Below are 22,081 nucleotides of genomic sequence, written 5' to 3' on the forward strand. Positions count from 1 at the left end.
ATCCCTTTAATTGACATTTTCCCCATAATACCTACAGTGGCTCTGTTTTCCTGATTAAACCCAGATTGATATGAATTGTTTGCCACTCAAAAAAAAAAATTCTTCCTGATTTCCAAAACACAGTCCATCTGTGACCCTGGCAGTAGCATGACTCGGACATTTTTATGGCATTTGGATGTGGCCACCTTTTGTTTGGAAAATGGAGGGCAAGATGCAGAGAAGCAATGCTCTAAGACCTGAGTGATGTTAGTCATGAAATTTGGATGTCGTGGTTTCAGAATGCTCTATGCCAGTGCTGAGTCCTGGACCCCAAGTGACAGAAATACCTACATCTTCTTAAACAAATGTGTGTGTGTGTGTGTGTGTGTGTGTGTGTGTGTGTGTGTGTGTGTGTGTGTGTGTTATGCACAGAGCCTCTCCATTTCAGAGTCTAAACCAAGCTAAAAGCACTTCTAAAAGTAAAAGTCATCTGTCCAGTAAGAAGATGAAGGGAACATATATAGATCCTATGTCTTCTGGTCTATATGTTACCATCATTTTAAAAGCTGTCACAGTCAGAAACTGGAATGCATTGTTTAATTGAAATACATGAAGTGATTCATTCATGTTGCTCTATAAATAAAAGCAAGTGACATGAAATTTGTCACAAATTAGTCACCCCCTCCCTTTATTATTCACATCAAAGGTCCAAAAGGAACACGTTGTATTCCCTCAGGGTGATTCACTGGAGGTAAAAAGGCCCACAAAGTGTTTAAGTCTTTTAAAATTATACATCAGAAATGCTTACAATAAACACACTCCAAGTAGCCAACTGAGAAACCACCAACCTACAAACATGCCAGTGCCTTTGTGGGGCACTTCCTACTAAACCCGCGTTACTAAGCCCATGCAGAAGACATCAATTGCAGTCCCAGCAGTGAGGAAGATTTCCGATTCATTTTAATCCTAAAATTAAAGGGATAGAAAAGATGCTGAAAGATTTTCAAATTCATCAAGATTAGATTTAAATTGCTCCAAGGAGAACAGAATCCAATCTCTTTAGATTCTCTAGGGAAGGGACATTCAGCTTCCTCTGCTGCCATTCTCACTGCTGGGTACCATTCAAAGTCTTAGTTGTGACTCTAACCTACATGAGTTTTGTTGCTATTTCCTGTCCTTTGTTTCACAGTAAATAAGGGGACAGTTTGCATCCTCTTTGTGGACGAATGCTTTGAGATGGACTTACTTATATGTATATAAAATGCATATGTGACCCTGAAGCCTACTTCACTGCCTCATCAATTTGTGAGCACCTCCTATGTTACTGTTTCTGTGCGGGACATTGAGGAAACAGAAAGAAACAAAAGGAGCTCATAATCTAAATTGTAAACCTAAGCACTATCTTTAACTTTTGTAACTCTTCACAGATTATAAACTGCTTTCATTCTCCTGATAATATTTGAACTTCATAAAAATCCCACATTTTCTGTGATTACTCTCTCAGTAATATGATGCAAGACATAACAAAGAGGTGAGGGATCTTGGGTGGTATCCCATATCTTTCAATTCTTTGTCCAAGACTCTTGCTATTATGCCTGCTTTATGGAAAACTTCTATCAGTCAGACCTTTCTTCAGATAAAAACTAAAGCAATAGCCCAGCATATCTGAGATATAAATCTGGGCCCCTTGCTTCATTTAGACAATCCAGGTAATAATCTTGCCATCCAACTTTTTCATCCTGCACATTCATTATAAAGAAGACAACATACATATCCAAATTTGAGTTAATATTGTAAGGTTTCTGAACATTTCATGGGAAAATGAAGGAGAGGAGGCAGATCATCTTCTACGACTTAGTCAAAATTGCATGAGACAATTTTCCCAAATTTTTTCACGGCCACTTAGCCAAACCATGGTCCTTTCTTCCACCTGTCTACCATTTTCATTGCTTTACTCCACTTTGATGCAGCAGCACACACACGGCAAGCTCTAAAATTCACATTGCCCACAGGTGACCCTCACTACTTCCGGCAACTCTCTTGGCAGGTGTACACCACTGCCCATCTTGACCCAGATGCTTCACCTGGGGATTATTCAGTTATGAGTAACAAAGACTAGCCACAAACTTCCTTAAACAAAAATTAGAGTAATGATCACTTGATTCCCACAAGGACTGAATCAGGAAGTAGAAAACCAGGTCACAGGTCACTATGTGATTTCTCCAAGCCCTGACTCGGTGGCTTCCCCACTACTATCATCCTCTGCGGCAAAGTTTTATCTGCTTCTCCCACTAGAATCAAGATGCTCCACAGGAGCCAGACAGCAACTTAAGTACCCACCAGAGAATAAGAACAATTCCCACATCCTGGGAGAGGAAATCTGATTGGCCCAGCATGTGCCAGCGGTCAGATGTCCAGTAAACTCACCCAGCCAAAGTCACATCACCCATTCCCTCCCCAACAGATATACTGCAGATACACTATCAAGAAGAGGCCCTGGGTGCAACTGGTAAATTGGCTAAATACACACATAGCCACCATTTAAACCTATGCTTCTGAATTTGAGAGGCCAATATTTATGTGTTCAATCAGGTAGCTCTTCAGTCAACAAATACAAGTTTCTGCACTACAAAAAAGATTCCATGGAAAGGAAACAAAGATGCAAACATACAGCCTACCCAGAGACAACCTGCCCAGTACAGAGTAAAGCATGTATACAAGATAGAAAACCATGGGCCTGGTGGTATATTCCTGTGTTTCCATAAAGTTCTTTATGAAAGTTTTCAAATATTATCTTTGTATTTCTTTGGGAGTCTAACAATATAATCCTATTCTGGATTATCTAGATAAATACCTAGTAAGCAAGTTTTGCCACAGAATGTATTGCTTAAGTCTGGTTGGTGTCTGTGGATGAGGTGTGAAATGACCATCCTACCAACCACTTTCACTTTGAATAGTTTAATGAGATGTTTTTCACATTGGGATCCACAGACAGATTGGGGGAAAGGGGAGTCTTTGGGGTTTCTCAAGTTTAAGAACACTGATATATAAAGAAAGTAGAAAAGGTTTTGCCATTTATTGAACCCCTCCTATGAACTACATATTTTTAGAAAGATTTTATAAAATTTCACACTTTACCTTGAAATAATTACTTGAAGTTGGCATTATTGTCCACCTTGTGTAGGTAAGGAAACCAAAGCCTATAAAAGCTAAGCAGTTTGTCCAAAGGTCAAAGAGATGGTCAACTAAGAGCCATTAATGATAAGGCCAGTTTATCTCATCTACATCTTTTCTTCTACATCATGTTGGCAAGAAGAGCGAACATTTATGTGCTAACCTCCATACTTTTATTTATGACATATACGTAGTTAGGAGATAATTCTGGCAAAATCAGAAAAGCTGGAAAGCATGAGCTGCATATAAGGAACAGAGATTATTTGAATCTGGTACATTCAGTGGGCATCAAAATAGAGTTGGCAGATTTAGCAAATAAAAATACAGGGTATCCAGTGAAATATAAATTTCGGATAAACCATGAATCATTTTTACAGTATGAGTATTTCCCTGACAGTATTGGGGATGTATTTATATTAAAAAATGACTTATGGTTTAACTGGAATGCAAATTAACCAGGTATCCTATATATTATCTAACAACCCTCCATGAAAGGAGGTACTTGGGTATAAAGAGGAGGGGTAGGGAGTGGTAGAGATAAATGGCATTGAAAATTAGACATCATTCTCCCAGCAAAGGGGAATCCATCGGAATTTTCGAGAAAAACAATGACATGATCAGATTTGTGTTTCAAGAAGATTAATCTAACTGAGAAAGGTAAGACAAACTAGAGACATGAAGTGCTGGAGGTAGCAATTGAGGGCCTGAATTATGCTAGTAGCACATGGACAGAGGTGCCAGGACAGATCTGAATGATGCCAACAGAGGCAGCATCATCAAATTAGGTAATCCCAAATTGACCAGTGAAATCTGCCTGTATTGATTTGCTGAACTAACAGACACCTTTGAAAAAACTATGTGCCATTGTCAATATTTCTATTTTAAAACAAATACTTGAAACATCTCTTAGATTGTTTGCCCCACATTTGGGTCACATTTTCCCCAGAAGCTATGTAAACAGCTCAGACTCAATCCTGAGTTCCTCCACTAAATTCACCAAGTACTTTTTCATCATGACAGTGAACTCAGAGCACACACTCAAGAGGCAAATGATGGATTAAAGACAACTTCAAGCTGCCAGTGGGAATGGAAAACAGAAGAAGACTGAAGACTGCAGCATACCAGAGAATTCTTACCTTTCTGCTGTTTCTCATCAAGCATGAAGTTTATCTTTTGCCCCAGGCCTGCAATGTTTTTCACATGGTCACTGTGCTTTATGGTCACAATGTAGGTCCCCTCCAGAGGTTACCCAAGTCATCCATCATGCCAGGCTTCAGTTGTCACATGGGCACCATCTAGACACCACACACACTGAAAAAGAGAACAGAATGTGCTGGCAAATTTTAGAATTTTTTAAAACCCCCCTTTTTTTTTTCATTTATTCAGATAATAGTTTTTGCACGCCTACCAAGCTCTAGAGTAGAGGTCCCCAAACTAAAGGTCATAGACCAGATCTGGCCTACAGCCTGTTTTTATAAATAAAGTTTTATTGGAACACAGTAACATCCATTTGTTTATCTACTTTCAAGCCACAATAGCACAGAGAGATCCCACATCCTACAGTTTCAGCAAACTGTCCTAAAGAGACAGACAGTAAATACTTGATGCTTTGTGGGGCCATTCGATCTGTCACACTTTACTCTAGTCTGCACTGTAGAGCAATAAGCAGTATGTAAATAAATGGCCGTGGCTGTATTCCAACACAGTTTTATTCACGAAAGCACGACGTCAACTTGCAGCCATAATTTGCTACTCCCTTGTTCAGACCATAGAATGTCTCAGGAGTATATCTCTAGAAAAAGAAATAACAACTTCTCCCAAGAATTAGCCAACAATGGCCCAGCATTTTTATTTAACTCCACAAGTGTAGACACAGAGGTTTGACAAAACGTATTTTGTTTGTTTTGGTTTTGCCATTTGGTGACTTATCTATCTTGGAAATGCAATTTCAACACATCACAATTAAATCTCAAGTTCATTTTATTCTGTTTTGTTCTCATTCAAATATTAGTTTTATTAGTATGGCTATTGCAAAAAAGAAAAAAAACTTTAATACATTTCTCAAATGCACTTGACCAGAGAAATGTTACGGTGTTTTTGTTTTGTTTTTATTTCAACATATACTTGGGTAAATTAGGCTGTTAGACTAAATTTGGATTTAGATTCTTCTGCATGATGACCAATTGCTTATAGCTGGAAAGGAAAATAGACAACCATTTAGTAAGCACACTCTGAATTTATCCATTGCTACAACTAGATGGCATTTATTATACATGGAAAAATAATTTATCAGTAAGAATCCAATTGATAGAGAAACCAGACCAGTAATTTAATCAGGAAAACTTTAATATCAAGAATTATTAATTAGTACGAAGGGAATGACCATTTCACTAGTGTAAGATAAAAGAACACTAAAGAATACAGGAAAAGTAGGCATGAGGCAGCCACTACCAACAGGGCTGAAGGAGAGTACCCAAGGAAGAAACAAACTCAGAAAAGGATGAGGTTCAGACTTCCTTCGAGAGCATGGCCAGGGCCCACCAGAGGGCCAGTTTGCTGAGTGCCCGCAGCCTGAGCCTGGCAAGAAAAGCCAAACCGCTCACTGGGGTGCCAAAGAGATTTGCATGGAAGCTACCCACTGACCTAACCACAGGGCTTGCTAGGACGCTGCCCAAGGGGCTGCCCTTGGTATTCACTCGGGAACCTCCCACTGGGATCCTGGCGAAACTACTTAAAAAGCCACTGGCCAGCCACTGTGCCCTAGGAGCAGGAGAAAAGGCACAGAAACTTGGAGATGTCCCTCCAGTGCCCTCTACTGACACGGCCGAGCATTGTGCTGTGAGACAAAAGAATATTTTATAGAGTTCAGCTCAAGTACCACAGAGCAAGGCAAAGAAAGGTGGATTTGGAGCAAAAGTCAATATATTGATGATTGGCATGAATAATAACTGCGTTTCGCAAACATGGCCTGTAAAACATTATGTAATCAATACACTATATTCTTTAAGAATACATTTATCACCCAGGTGCCAGGGAACTATTCCTAAACCTTGAATGTAACTCTCCTCTGGACTTGGTGTAAATGGCTGTTATGGACTGAAGGTTGATGTGCTCCCAAAAGTCACATGTTAAAACCCCAACCCAACTGCAATGTAACTGTAAAGCATGCCAATATTCCCAGAATTTGTCCTGTGATTTCTAAATTTGCATCTTTGACAATGGCTTTTCTTCTGAATTAATTCCCCCAACTCTTCAAAATAAAATATAATATCTCATGAAACCCTGCCCCACCCAAGGTCCACATCAAAGGCACTACTTTCACTTTGCTCCCTAAATTTTCTAGCTAAAACTGTTATCTCTCTATTCTGGGGTCTATGGTACTATGTGCCAGGTTCTGCTACAGGTGCTGGAATACAGGCAAGTAAGACAAAACCCTTCAAATAGAGATTCTTTGGTAGTTGAGGAGACCGACACTGATGAAAAGACAGAAGAAAAACTAGGAAGGCAGGAACTGGAAGCAAGTGAGGCAGTGCTTTCAAATGGAAGGAACAGTCATCAGTGCTAAGGGGTGCTGAGAGATACAGTAAGATAAAAACTGAAAATAGACCAGTGAACCTGGCAAAATGGAAGTATCCTTTAAAATGTTATTTTGGATGAATTGTGAAAACAAAGCCTAATGGGAATGGATCAAAGAGAGAATGACAGATGTGGAAGACACAGTGAGTAGAGACAAGTTTTTATTTTGCTGTAAAAGGAGCAAACAAAAGGGATGAGAGCTTGGTCAGTGGTAGATGCTTTCCTTTATTTTAAGGTGAAATGCTTTATAATATGATTTTGTACTTATAGGAGTCATCTATAAGGGAAAGAAAATATTGGGATGCAGGAGAGAAGCCCCTGAATAAGCAAGAGAGATTGATATCTAATGCACAAATACAGAAGCTTCAGGTTAGAATGGGGGCTAGTTCAATCACGCAACAAGACAAAGAGAAGGTAGAGATATGGATGCAAGCCTAGTAAGGATTTGGGGAGGGAAAATTTGGTCTATTCTGATAGATTCTATTTTTTCAGTAAAGTAAGGAAAACAGAATTGGGGAGGGGTGTTAGAGTTTGGAGGAGAGAGAGGTGTGAAAGAGACATCTCAGAAAATCAGATGAATTTACTAGACTTATCATGAGGCACTGCTGATAAATTTGAGAACTTAACATGGACTAGGCAGCAAGATTACATCTTTTTCTTCAGCCACACTCTGATGCTTGGGGGCAGAGGTGAAGGATCTGGAGAGGTGGGCTTAATGAGTATAGGGATACCATCGAATAAGTATGACAGAAAAGAGGAAGGAAAAGAGTTGAGAATGAATTAAAGGGGACAGTTAGGGTAATGGAGCAGAGACTCTAAACTGGGAGAGCAGGAAAGCAAGTACATGAGGATAGAAAAAGGTAATATGAAGATACTGAGTAATAGAAGGCCCAATGGAGGCAAAGAATGGTTGAAAACAGGGCACTAGAATAGTAGTTACTCCTGATGTCAAGGTCTGGAACAGGATGGTGGAAGTGGGTATCTGATGTGGGGTAGAGAAAAATATTCTTGGGAGTTAGATTTAAAGAAATTTTTTACTACTAAGGGCACTTCTATACTGCCTAGTGCTATAGAGAGTTGTACATTTCTATTTCCCCAAATTTAAGTTTACAATATCTTTAATTTCTCGGTAATTTTTCTCACATTACCCAGAGGCCAAAAAATTACCTAACAGTTCGTTTATAAACTAGATAGATCCAAATAGCTAAATAAGCATTTCAGTCTTAAAAACTCGGTAGCTGTTTGGAAAAATATATACATATAAACTGAAAAAACAAAACAAAACACTAGGCTGATTGAATAGGTGCATAAACCAGCACAATGAAGAGAGGGTAGCCCTGTTGAGAAAAACTGATCTCTTGACCAGCGTGGCGATGGGACAGTGTGCTCCTGTGTCTCTGAGGACTGTGTTCCACAGCCCAGAAACCCCGTCCTCCAGTCCAGGGATATCTACTGCTGAGTGTGTCCACATACGGCACTGAGAGCTGGCGATTGCTGTGTTTGTGCATTTCTGCTTGGGGTACGTAGCCTCGAGGAGAACATGGTTCAAGAAGAAAAACAGCGTAAATATGTTCATGCAGGAAGATTTTTACTAGTTTTGTTTTCTCTTTCCTATTAGTACTACTAATAAAATTAATATGCTACCTTTGAGACCCTAATCTTTGAACTGTGGTGGTCTCCTCCCTCTTGAACACTGCCACATCCTACTAGTTGCCAAGCTCCACATATATTTTGTCTATTATTATTATTGCCTCCTAATTGAGCTTTGTACTTTCAGTCTCTTTTGACATCTAACTCCTTGGCTTTTTACTGAAAGACCCGCAGAAAACTGCATAATTTCCTTTTCCAGGAATACCTCTGTACTTTCCACAAAGGTGATTTCAGCTGACTTCTTCCTTTCTTCTGGAATGTTCCCACCCCATCTCCACCTGTCAGAATTCTTTCATTTCTTGGAAACCAACCTCCAATACTGTCCTTCCCATGAAGACTTTCCTGTTGCTTCATTAAATAAACGTATCCATTCTCTACTCTGATCTCCTCCAACACATTTCATATTCTCCCAATATCATTTACCATGTTCCACAAGCATTATATTCCTTTGCCTACTGTCTTAAGAAAACACCGCATGATAAGCAACTTACACACTAGGTCTATACTTGAAGGACTTACTCTATTACAGGGGATGATGTATTAAATCTGATGGTTGGGCATGAGGGCCCAGCTGCCGTACTTACTAAAGGTTCTCCCCAGGCTTTAATCTCTAATTCAGTGAAGTATGGATAATATTGACAGCCTCACACACAAATTAACTAACACAGTGTTTAGCTCACGGTAGGTGCCAAGTAAATATCAGTTCTTTTCTTTGCATCTTCAGAGCCCTCCTAGCCCCAAACACAAATAATATTTAACATTTTTAATTAGTTTGCATGGTAATAAGTGTAGGTCATTATAAAGACTGTCACAACAGGAACTCAGGGTCATCAACTGAACAACCTTATTCGAATCTCCAGTATAGAAAAATCTTTAAAGGACTAAAATAGCAAATAATCAGTTTCTCCCATGTGGGAAACAAAAATAAATGAACCTTGTGTTTTCCCTCTGTATGTGTGTGTGTGGAGATAGAGAAAAAATGAGAGAGGCATGAGGGGAGGGGAATTGCTTTTTTAATCCTTAAATTCTAAAATCAGACCATTATTCTGATTTTGCATTTATATTTCTTAGTCCATTCAGTATTTTTTCTTGGTCTGTTCAGTTCAATTTTTCGATTATAACATAAATTTTTTTTTGTTGTATACTATCCTTTCCAACTCTCTTTTAGTTTTATTTGTCCCCTCATTTTTCATTATCTCCAAATGCAATTAATACTGTCAAACAGAAAAATCTCCTTGTGCTTTGATTTAAAAAATCAAACTTAAAACTCCATAAGTTAACCTAATTAAATTGAAATCCTTAAAAGTGTGCATAAATTGAATTTGTTTTAATTGACTGAATAAATACCAGGTTAAGTGTTCTTTAATATAATCCTTGAAGAATAAATATGTGTTTACAAATAACTATTTGGGCAAAGTGAATAATTTCATATTGATATGCCTCTTTTTTAAATGCACGTTTTCATATATTAGATTTTTTCAGGTGGGGTAAATTGTAATCTCATTTCTCCCTGCTTGAAATTCATTTACAAGATGACAAAATATATTTTGGCTTCTGAGAAAATAAAACCCATATTTAATAAAACAAATAAAGGGGTTAAGTCATGAGCTGATTAATAAATTTAGCCCACAGTTTAGGAAGGGTAGTCAGACCAAGTACTCTATCTCTTATGTTCATCTGGAAAAGTCTTCTCTGAACACAGAAAAGAAATATAACTGTTAAATCCTCAGACACAGGTTGCTAACTAGTTCAATATAATTCTATAGATTTTTTTTTACACTTGAATATGGAGAGGCTTTTGACTATCATTTCTTCAACAAAACTTGTATAAATGAGAGATAACTGGCTGCATTGTGATATACAAATGTATTGTTCAATCTACTACTTTAACAGCTTTGCTATGATGATGAAAAACTTTCAGTGACATTTCCCTTGACATGAATGCAGATCCATAAAGCAGAGATTACGTCTTGAGGATCACAGAGTGTTTGAGCTAGTGGAATCAGAGAGATGGCTTAGTATATAGCCTTTTCCTTTTATATTTTAGGATACTGAGACACAGAGAGGTAATGACATAGCCGAGATCACTCGGACTATTGATATCTAGACCACAGGAACTTTAGGATCCTGTTCTGTCCTCTGTCCCACAGCTAGAAGCAGGAAAGGGAAATTCTAGTATATTCAAAATCCAAACTTTAAGCTATTTTTTTTTTTGCCATACTGTTTAGCTGAGTTACTTTGAAGTAGTTTTTGCTTGTTTGTTATTTAAAGCTTCTTATTCTCTCCAAAAAGAGTTAAGTATTGTCTGCAGGAAAGTCTTCAGAAATAAGTGGGAAATATTTATTGAGCATTAACATGTAATGAACATTGTGCAAAGACACTGAGGAAAATTTGAAAATAAATCATTTTAATGACTCTTTTTATGGGGCTTAAAAATGAAAAGAACAACTAAAATGATGGTTGTCTTGTAGTCAGAATAACCAGCCCTTTGGATGTCCTGTAGCCCCAGGGTTCACACATCTCCCTCACCAAACCTCCCGAAAGAAGCCTCTTACGTGGAGATGGAGACCAGTGCCACTGATTCAGCAACACACACGTGGTTCTCCAGTAAACTAAAGAACAAGAGTTTTGTCACTGTGACTTGCAGCAGAATTTGCTCTCAAAATGGGTCAAGAATTTGAAACTACAGTCTTTCCCTCTCCAGAACAATCCACTCAGATTAACAGAGAATGGGGTCCCCATGCCAAGCCTGTATCTTTGATAACTCGTGGCCCCCAGGTGTCTGCTCCTCCGGACAGTTACTTTCTTTCCATTCGGATCCCTAGCTCCTGTGACCTTGCTCGCCCCATCTGAACATTCACCCTTGATTCTCCTTCTCTTTATCACAAGCTTTTGTGCCTTCAGGGTTTTACTAAGGATGTTTCCCTTTACTCGCTCTTTCTCTTTCACGGAACATCAGCATTTTCCCCAGCCCAGTGAGAGTCCCACCTTTTCAAGAAAATCCCTCCCCAGATTTCTCATAAATAGAAAATATCATTTTTATTCAGCTCCAGCAGACACTATGTTAATTTCTCTTGGAGGCAGGGGACCTCCTTTGCCTCTATTTTTTAGAACACTCACAGTAAGTACTGGGTGGTAATGACAGTGGTATTATTCCTCCTTTCCTTTTCATCATTTCCCTCTCAGGCTTCACTACTGTCCTACAAAGTACTGCTAACCTCTTCCCTACTTTTTAGGCCCTAAGCTACTCCCAAATTCCAGCACTCACTCCTCTGGTGAATGGTGTAAACTCTCCAGAGGGCGCTTCAGGCAGAGGGTTGAAAAACCACTGAAGGCGCTCTCAGCAGACTCCCAGCTCCGCCCACTGCCTCCTTGACCCTGCCCCCTCTGGCTGATTAGTACAGTTATCACCTGCCTGTCTGCTTTCCTGTATTCCAAAGGCATCCTACTCTGTTCTCTTTGTTCCTATTTATGGCTTTTAAAAAAAATCAGATTGCTATTTTGTACTGGCTCTTGGGTGGACAGGAGGGTCAGTGCACGAGTTGTATTACCCCTTGAGATATTCTCTGACAAACTAGAAAACCCTGCAGGTCAGCATGCTCTGAGGGACATCAGCCCCGGGAGGCAGCAGGGTCTGACAGAAGATGAAGCTGTTTGGGGTCAGAGAAACCAGGATCCAATCCTAGCTTTGCTATTCTAACTAGGTGAGTTGGGCCAATTTAAAATATCCAAGCTTCAGTTTTCTCATCTGTAAAATGGACATAATATGCATTTTTCAGATTCCTGAGAAAACTGAATGAAACAGTATCTGTAAATTGCCTGGATCCCTTGGATTCAAGTTGTGATTCACAAATGTTAATTCCTTTTTATTACTTGAAAGCAAATTTGAAGCTATGCTACTCAAAGGGTGCTCCGTCAACCAGCACCATCAGCATGACACAGGTGCTTATTCAAAACAGAATTTCAGGCCTTACCACAGATCTGCTGAGTCACAAGCTACATTTTATCAAGAACCCCAGGGCATCTGTATACATCGTGTCAGGCATGTTGAAGTCTGAGAAGCCCTGCTCTAGCCACTGTACACTTTTATCAATGGACAAATTTTGGGATGAGATGGAATTAGAGGCAATGGGGAGGTCTTTGCTGCTCCAGAACATTCTGTGGCAGATTCAAAAGTTCTGGTGAAAAAACTGTGGAAAACGTTTATACCATTTAAAAGCATAATCTCCCTCTAGTTTTTATTCCCCATTAGTAAATTCAATTATAGATCCTAGAGCATGCTGAGGCACGTTGTGACAGACATGTTGAATAGACGCAGTTCCCTAGCGGCACCACCATGTAGATCATGGCAATGGCTCTAGGCCAGCTCAGTGATCCATCTGTCTAGTTTCTCAAGAAGCCTTTCCTGTGGCATGTAAAATGAATTTTTAAATCTACAAGCAGACCATAAATCTAGTAATTTTTCATGCCTGAGCCCAACATACACATAGGCACAAGTTTCTTGTCTACTGACCCTGTTCAAAAGATGCTTCAGCCTCTGTGTTACAGCTAGAATTTATCCCTAAAGCTACTCCTTCAATATCCGAGGACTGTAATGATGCATTCCCATAGGCTCAAGCATTTTGGGGCCATTAGAAATATCAAATGTGGCTCACTTGAGAAATGGTGTTGGAGAAAATGGCTACACACTGTACATAAAAAAAGATTCCTGTAACTCACTATCTAAAAATCCCTCCAATTAGTGCCCAAGGCTATTGATTCCACTTAGGAAGTTAAGTAGAATAGTGTGATTGATAGATAACAAAATACACTTAATCTGTAGGAACAGGTCCTTAGGTTACATAGAGAAGATGAGACTATCTTAGAACAAATGTCAGAGCCAGCTGATTTCTGGAGGGTTTCATTCTTCTGTGTAGTGCCTTATAGTTTGTTTACAAACATTTTTTTAGAATGATAACCTCTTGACACAGGACTTTTTCAAAACAAAGTAACTGACAATATTCTCTTCAAAGCGCTTGGGCACTTATTTAATGTTTGGAGTCTGTGAACTCCACTGGTTCCCAGAAACAATTATGAATTTCAGTCATCCTCGTTTCAACTACCCCTTAACATGACTCCAAACAGGTGGCTCTCTTAAGCACAGTCTTAGGTGGCAAGAAAAAAAATCAGAAAGTGATTATTAACTCTCCAACCAAATAAAGGTTAATAATTGCAAAATGACACTGGATTAATCCCCACCTTTAAATCACTGCACCCAGGAACTCAATACATATTCACTAGAGGACTGAATAAAACAACACTTGGTGAAAGTGCTCCACAGTATGTCTAGAAAACCCTCTACCCTTAGGACCTTGTTTGGCTAACCACTCACCAAGGACATCCTTCCAGATCTCAACAGTAATTGCAAGTGTTATCTCTTTAGATGAAAGAAAAACTCTGCCAGTTGTTAAGTTGACAAGTATATCCGTGGAGATAGTTTACTGCCAAGAGAAGAGGATGGATGTGAGGAAATTTCATTATGCACACATTTTCATTTAAAAAAAAATCAAATGATCAGAACCATCTCTTCTAAGCACCATCTTTAGCATCAACCTGGAATTGATTCAGTTGTAGTTTTAATGGAATTGCTTTTTTCCCCAATAAAACTTCAATGAAATTTGTTAGCAGACGTTTTAGTTTTGGCATTCAGCCACAGTATTTGTCAACATGCTTTTACTTCATAGAAGTATTGAGAAGCTTTGAAAAAGTTTTTATTTCTTTTTTTTTTCCCCCAACTTGGAACTCTGCAGAGAATGTCTGGAGGCATAAATATTAGGTAGTCCTTATTCCAAAATACACTGTATATTAAACTTGAAATTTCCAGGACTCCCTTGGGTACTAGAACATGCAAATATATGAGCATGATATCAATGAATATATGGTTAAAGAGAGCACCTGTTTAAATGAAATGAAATGTATTATTTTCCTTAGAAGAAGGATAAAGACCAGAAACACTGAAGTTTATTGAGTTTGATGATGATAATAATACAGTATGATTTATTGAATTTAAATCCCAATCCTGAGGTCTCTCTTCATGCCATACCATGTCTTGTTAACTGACTACCTCAACTGCTACAGTGGAGAACATCCAACTCTTTTTAGTGAGAGAACAAATATATTTGCTCTGATGGAAAACTTGAATTTTATTCAAGCAACAAGATTATGGCTTACTGTAATGCATTCACCTGAATGTGCTACTTTCTAACTACATGATCTTGATTCTTTCTCAGAACCTCACATCCCTCATTTCAAAAATGCACAAAATGTCTAAGTGCCTAACAAGATTGCTGTCCTAACATTTGTAACTAAGAGGCAATAAATGTTCATTGCCTTCCATTGATTTCATCCACAACCTCAAACCATGAATAGAAAACACCCACATGGCTTAGAGACTTCCTGGGCTTCAATCATTTACCTTATCAATGGCACCCATCATCAGCTGTACTGGCAGAAAGTTACATGTCATACATGAGGCATATATCATGCATCAACTTGGCTCATAGGTTCAGGATTCTGTGGCTGCTTATATGGAAACAAACTTTAACTCTACAGATAAAAACATGGAGACTTGCTTTAGGAAAAAGTTCTATACCAAAAATCAGTGCTTCTCTAGGCTTGGTTTCATCACCAAGTGACTCGGTGACTTTTGCTGTCACTTTATCTTTTGAGATTCAATTTCCTCACCTGAAAAACATGACTGAAAATCTGTCACTTAACTCATAGAGTTCTACAAGGATCCAATGCAGTATGCAAAGTTAGCAATCTACACAACTACAAGGCCATGGTGGTAGCAGAACCACAGATCATCCTCTCCTCTGAGCAACTCTGCTTTAATCAGACAACATGTAAGAAACAAGAGACGATTTTCTAAGTACATCATTAGTGACTCCGAGGTTTTCCTCATGCTGAGAATCAAGATGTCAAAGGGGGGGATATGGGTGATGAATTCTCTCTGGGTAGGACAGAAGGAGCAGTCAAAGGGTAGGACCTAAATCTTTGTACAACAAGTACAAGACAGTGTTAAGAAAAAGGATGAAGGTCAATACACAAGTACATGTAATATAACATAGCTATCATGTATGTGAATATGTAAAAGCAATTCAAAATACCAAAAAATTCACTAAGGTTGAGCTTTGTTTCCCTGACTGGGAACAGGGATTTTTTTTTACCTCATATAGACCAACAGGATGCAGTTTTTTTCAGTGAAATTGAATATTGGTTTATCCATAATGAGGACACGGCAAATGCTGGCCTGGAAGGAAAGATGCAAAGGTGACTGGGTGAGGGTATGGGCACCACATTCTCCTGTAGTCATCCCCTTCGTACCAGCAGTGGCCCATCTCTGAACTCTCATTAGCTATACAAAGGGCTTCACAAAGACCTCCTTTCTCCCTGGGTTGAACTGACTGCTGAGTGAATTTTATGAAACCTTTTGAATAATCACTAAAAGTCCTGTACTTGCTGGCAATGGGCCATCAACCTTGTGTCCCAGATTACTAATGGATATCCATTGCAGACAGTGAAAAGCATGGCCATTACTCAAGTTAGAATTTATTTTTTAAGGTGTGATTACTTAAGGGGTTTATTATCAAGAGAATTTACATGCTTCTTCTGGTTAAATATCTGCATAACCTTCCAGACATATATGCAGAGAGACCACATGCCTCAGCATACTGGAAGAAGAGATTCCAGACACTCAGAACTTGATACAAACAGACCCAGAGTCATCTAGTGCTGACAGAGAGTTTGTTTTAAGAGAAGCATAAACTCTGGAAATATCACCTATGAAACAAGGCTCTGGTAGCCTACAAAATTGTGCCAGAATATGAGATAGAATGGAGCACACCATGCTCTGCCTCTAGCTATTGTGCATTGCTGAGCAAGTCATTTTGTTTGTTTAGCTTCTGTTATCCCAACTATAAATGAAAGGGTTAAATGATGGCCACTAATATTCCATCCAGCCCTAGGTCTCTCTGATGTTTATGCCCCATCTACTCAGTAATGATAAGAGCAGCCTAAGGGTCACAAAAGTAATCAGCTTCCTCTTAGATGGAACAAACCTACAAAATGCCATCACCACCATTCTTTTCTATATAAAAAAGTAATTATTTATTTGGTTAAATTTAAACAGCAAACCAGCAACATGGATGGAGCTAGAGGGTATTATTCTCAGTGAAATAATCCAGGTGGAGAAAGACAAGTACCAAATGATTTCACTCATATGTGGAGTATAAGAGCAAAGAAAAACTGAAGGAACAAAACAGCAGCAGAATCACAGAACCCAAGAATGGACTAACAGTTACCAAAGGGAAAGGGACTTGGGAGGATGAGTGGGAAGGGAGGGATAAGTGGGGGGAAAAAAGAAAGGGGCCATTAAGATTAGCATTTATAATGTGGGGGGAGGCATAGGGAGGGCTGTGCAACACAGAGAAGACAAGTAGTGATTCTACAGCATCTTACTATGCTGATGGACAGTGACTGTAATGGGGTTTGTGGGGGGGACTTGGTGAAGGGGAGGGTCTAGTAAACATAATGTTCCTCATGTAATTATAGATTAATGATACAAAAAAAAAATTAAACAGCAAACAATGAAGCTAATTAACCATACTGAAAGCTAGAACCCTGACAAATAAGGATTTATTTTTTCTTCTTCCCATTAAGGCAAGACTCAGGGTCATCAATGACCCATAAAGCCTAAGGGATTTCCTTTCTAAAATGTACATACAATGGGTGGAAGCAAGCTGACTGGGTTTTGGCGTTTTGCGCAATGCTGCAGCTGGGAGACCTGGAGCTGACACAGAAGCAACAGGAAAGAAGGCTGTGCCAGACTGCATACACATGGAGAAAAAAGCAGACCTCAGGGAACAGGGCCCCAGCACCACTTCCCCACGACCCCAGGCATGGCTCCAGAGGCTGAGAAGCTCCAGAGAGTAGATCTTCTGGGCAATACAGAGTGCCACATACAAATATGAAATGTCAAAGGAACCTGGTTCAAACCAAAACCCACAAACTCCAGAAAAGGGCAAAGGAAACTGACCTTATCAATCTTCCTGAAAGAGATTTCAAAATAAAAATCATAAACATGCTCATGGAGGTACAGAAAAATATTCAAGAACTCAGGGACAAATTTACAATGGAGACTGAATCATTAAGAAATTCAGTATTTGGAATGAAAAATACAATGGAGGAATTTAAAAGCAGATTAGATGTAGTAGAAGAGCACTATATAGAATCAAAATAAGAGAAGAGAAATACAAAGAAGATGAGGCACACAGAGAAAAAATTATCTCTATGAATGAAAGAATATTGAGAGAACTGTGGAACCAATCCAAATGGAACAATATTTACATTATAGGTGTACCAGAAGAAGAAGAGAGAAAAAAAAAGGGATAGAAAGTGTCTTTGAGCATGTAACAGTTGAAAACATCCCAAATCTGGGGAAGAAGATAGTCTCTCAGGCCATGGAGGTGCATAGATCTCAAAAAACAAGGGACCCAAGGAAGACAACACCAAGACATATAATAATTAAAATGGAAAAGATCAAGGATAAGGACAGACTTTTAAAAGCAGCTAGAGAGATAAAAAATATCACATACAAAGGAAAACCCATCAGGCTATCATCAGACTTCTCAACAGAAACCTTACAGGCCAAAAGGGAGTGGCTTGATGTATTTAATGCAATGAAACAAAAGGACCTCGAACCAAAAATAGTCTACCTGGTAAGATTATCATTTAAATTTGAAGGAGGGATTAAACAATTTTCAGAAAACAAAAGCTAAGAGACCTCCCACAAACCACCTCTACAGTACATTTTGGAGGGACTGCTATAGATGGAAGTGTTCCTAAGGCTAAATAGCTGTCACCAGAGGAAATAAAACCACAGTAATGTAAGTAGAACAATAAATACTAAGCAGAGGTGAAATCAAAGCAATTATCCCAAAAGTCAGTCAAGCGATAGACAAAGAATACAGAATATAATACCTAATATAAAAAAATGGAAGAGGAAGTAAAAGGAGGGAAAAAGAAACCTATAGATTGTGTTTAAAATAGCATACTAAGTGAGTTAAATTAGACTATTAGATACTAAGGGAATTACCCTTGAACCTTTGGTGGCCACAAATCTGAAGCCTGCAATGGCAATAAGTACATGCCTATCAATAATCACCCTAAATGTAAATGTTCTGAATATACCAATCAAAAGACATAGAGTCACAGAATGGATTACAAAAAGACCCATATATATGCTGCCTACAAGAGACTAACTTCAAACCCAAAAACATACACAGAATAAAAGTGAAGGGATAGAAAAAAATATTTCATGCAAACAATAGGGAGGAAAATGCAGACACTGAAGTACTTGTATAAGTAAATATAGACTTCAAAACAAAGAAAGTAACAAGAGACAAAGAAGGATGGTACATAATGATAAAGGGGTCAGTCCAACAAGAGGATATTAGCATTATAAATATCTATGCACCCAACACAGGAGCACCTACATATATGAAACAAATACTAACAGAATTAAAGGGGGAAATAGAATGCAATGCATTCATTTTAGGAGACTTCAACACACAACTCACTCCAAAGGACAGATTCAACCAGACAGAAAATAAGTAAGGACACAAAGGTACTGAACAACACACTAGAACAGATGGAACATACAGACATCTACAGAATACTTAACCCAAAAGCAGGAGGACACACATTCTTCTCAAGTGCACATGGAACATTTTCAAGAATAGATCATACACTAGGCCATAAAAAGAGTATTGGTAAATTCAAAAAGATTGAAAGTGTACCAATCAGCTCTCAGACCACAAAGGTATGAAAGTAGAGATAAATTAGGCAAAGAAAATGGAAAAGCCCACAAACACATGGAGGCTTAACAACATGCTCCTAAATAATCAATGGATCAATGACCAAATAAAAACAGATATAATGCAATATATCGAGACAAATGACAACAGCAATTCAACACCACAAAATCTGTGGGACATAGCAAAGGCCATGTATGAGGGAAGTATATTGCAGGAAATATACCTCAGGAAAGAACAATCCCATATGAACAGTCTAAACTCACAATTAACGAAACTAGATAAAGAAAAACAGATGAGGCCCAAAGTCAGTAGAAGGAGGGACATAATAAAGATTAGAGCAGAAATAAATGAAATCGAGAAGAATAAAACAATTGAAAGAATCACTGAAAGCAAGAGCTGGTTCTTTGAGAAAATAAACAAAATACATAAACCCCTAGCCAGACTTATCAAGAAAAAGAGAGAGTCCACACACATAAACAGGATCAGAAATGAGAAAGGAAAAATCACTACAGACACCACAGAAATACAAAGAATTATGAGAGAATACTACAAAAAAGTATACAGTAACAAACTGGATAACCAGAAGAAATGGACAACTTTCTAGAAAAATACAACCTTCCATGGGTGACCCAGGAAGAAATAGAAAATGTGAACATACCAATTACTAGTAACGAAATTGAACTGGTTATCAAAAAACTACAAAAGAACAAAACCCTTGGGCCAGATGGCTTCAACACTGAATTTTATCAAACATTTAGTGAAGACCTAATACCCATCCCTCCATAAAGTTTTCCAAAAAGTAGAAGAGGAGGGAATACTCCCAAACTCATTCTATGGGGCCAGCATCACTCTAATACCAAAACCAGGCAAAGACCCCACAAAAAAAAGAAAATTACAGACCAATATCCCTGATGAACATAGACATAAAAATACTCAACAAAATATAGCAAACCAAATTCAAAAATACATCAAAAAATCATCCATCATGATCAAGTAGGATTTATTCCAGGGATAAAAGGATGGTATAACATTCAAAAATCCATCAACATCATCCACCATATCAACAAAAAGGACAAAAACCACATGATCATCTCTGTAGATGCTGAAAAAGCATTTGACAAAATTCAGCATCCATTCATGATAAAAACTATCAACAAAATGTGAAAGAGGGTAAGTACCTCAATATAATAAAGGCCATATATGACAAACCCACAGCCAACATTATACTTAACAGCAAGAAGCTGAAAACTTTTTCTTTAAGCTCAGGAACAAGCAAGGATGCCCACTCTCAACATTTTTATTCAACATAGTACTGGAGGTCCTAACCATGGCAATCAGACAACACAAAGAAACAAAAGGCATCAAGATTGGCAAGGAAGATGTTAAATTCTCACTGTTTACAGATGACATGATACTGTACATAAAAAACCTTAAAGAAACCACTCCAAAACTACAAGATCTAATATCTGAATACAGCAAAGTTGCAGGATGCAAAACTGATACAAAGAAATCTGTGTCATTCCTAACAGTGAACTAGCAGAAAGAGAAATCAGGAAAATAATTCCATTCACAATTGCATCAAAAAGAATAAAATATCTAGGAATAAACCTAACCAAGGAAATAAAAGACCTATACACTGAAAACTACAAGACACTCATGAGAGAAATTAAAGAAGATACCAATAAATGGAAACATGACCCATGCTCATGGATAGGAAGAATGAATATTGCCAAAACGGCCATCCTGCTAAAGCAGTCTATAGATTCAATGCAGTCCCTATCAAAATACCAACAGCATTCTTCTAAAAACTAGAACAAATATTCTAAAATTCAAATGGAACCACAAAAGACCCCAAATAGCCAAAGCAATCCTGAGAAGGAAGAGTAAAGCTGGGGGGATCTCGCTCCCCAACTTCAAACTCTACTACAAAGCTACAGTAATCAAGACAATTTGGTACTGGCATAATAACAGACCCATAGACCAATGGAATAGACTAGATAGCCTACATATAAACCCAAACATATGCAGCCAATTAATATACAGTAAATGAGCTATGGCTTTTTTTCAGGTGGCCGGGAAGATGGTGGACATTCAGACTGAGCGCGCCTACAAGAAACAGCCAACCATCTTTCAAAATAAGAAGAGGGTTCTGCTTGGAGAAACTGGCAAAGAGAAACTCCCTCGATATTACAAGAACATAGGTCTGGGTTTCAAAACACCCAAGGAGGCCGTTGAGGGCACTTACATTGACAAGAAATGTCCCTTTACTGGTAATGTGTCCATCCGAGGGTGGATCTTGTCTGGCGTACTGACCAAAATGAAAATGCAGAGGACCATTGTCATCCACTGGGACTACCTCCACTACATCCGAAAATACAACTGCTTTGAGAAGCGCCACAAGAACATGTCTGTGCACCTGTCCCCCTGCTTCAGGGACATCCAGATTGGCGACATTGTCATGGTGGGCGAGTGCTGGCCCCTGAGCAAGACTGTGCGCTTCAACGTGCTCAAGGTCACCAAGGCCGCTGGCACCAAGAAGCAATTCCAGAAGTTCTGAGACTGGACACCTGCCCACTGCCCCAAACAAAATTAAGTTATTTTCCCAAGGTTGAAAAAAAAAAAGAGCCATGGCTTTACAAAAGGGAAATGACAGCCTCTTCAACAACTGGTGTTGGAAAAAATGGGACAGCTACATGCAAAAGAATGAAACTGGATTATTGTCTAACTTCATACACAAAAGTAAACTCAAAATGGATCAAAGACCTGAATGTAAGTCATGAAACCATAAAACTCTTAGAAGAAAACGTAGGCAAAAATCTCGAGTATAAACATGAGCAACTTTTTCC

At 38.6% G+C, this 22,081-nt stretch overlaps 1 protein-coding gene and 1 long non-coding RNA gene across 2 annotated transcripts in view; one reads left to right on the forward strand and one right to left on the reverse strand.

The window, feature by feature from the left end:
• LOC140850198 (uncharacterized) overlaps positions 1-13,862 on the reverse strand; it is a 164,050-nt gene extending 150,188 nt beyond the window's left edge. The window contains exons 1-2 of the long non-coding RNA XR_012132915.1: positions 13,751-13,862; positions 4,290-4,464 (exon numbers count right to left, since the gene is read on the reverse strand). This is a non-coding gene — a long non-coding RNA (uncharacterized lncRNA). The remainder of the gene's footprint in view (positions 1-4,289; positions 4,465-13,750) is intronic.
• Positions 13,863-21,315: 7,453 nt separating this feature from the next.
• On the forward strand, positions 21,316-21,859 carry LOC108404505 (small ribosomal subunit protein uS17-like). Its single transcript, XM_017672120.3, has one exon. The coding sequence runs from the start codon at positions 21,316-21,318 to the stop codon at positions 21,790-21,792; it is 477 nt and encodes a 158-aa protein (XP_017527609.2). The 3' UTR covers positions 21,793-21,859.
• Positions 21,860-22,081: the final 222 nt, after the last annotated feature.

This window comes from Manis javanica, chromosome 1 (assembly GCF_040802235.1).
Source record: "Manis javanica isolate MJ-LG chromosome 1, MJ_LKY, whole genome shotgun sequence".
NCBI lineage: Eukaryota > Metazoa > Chordata > Mammalia > Pholidota > Manidae > Manis > Manis javanica.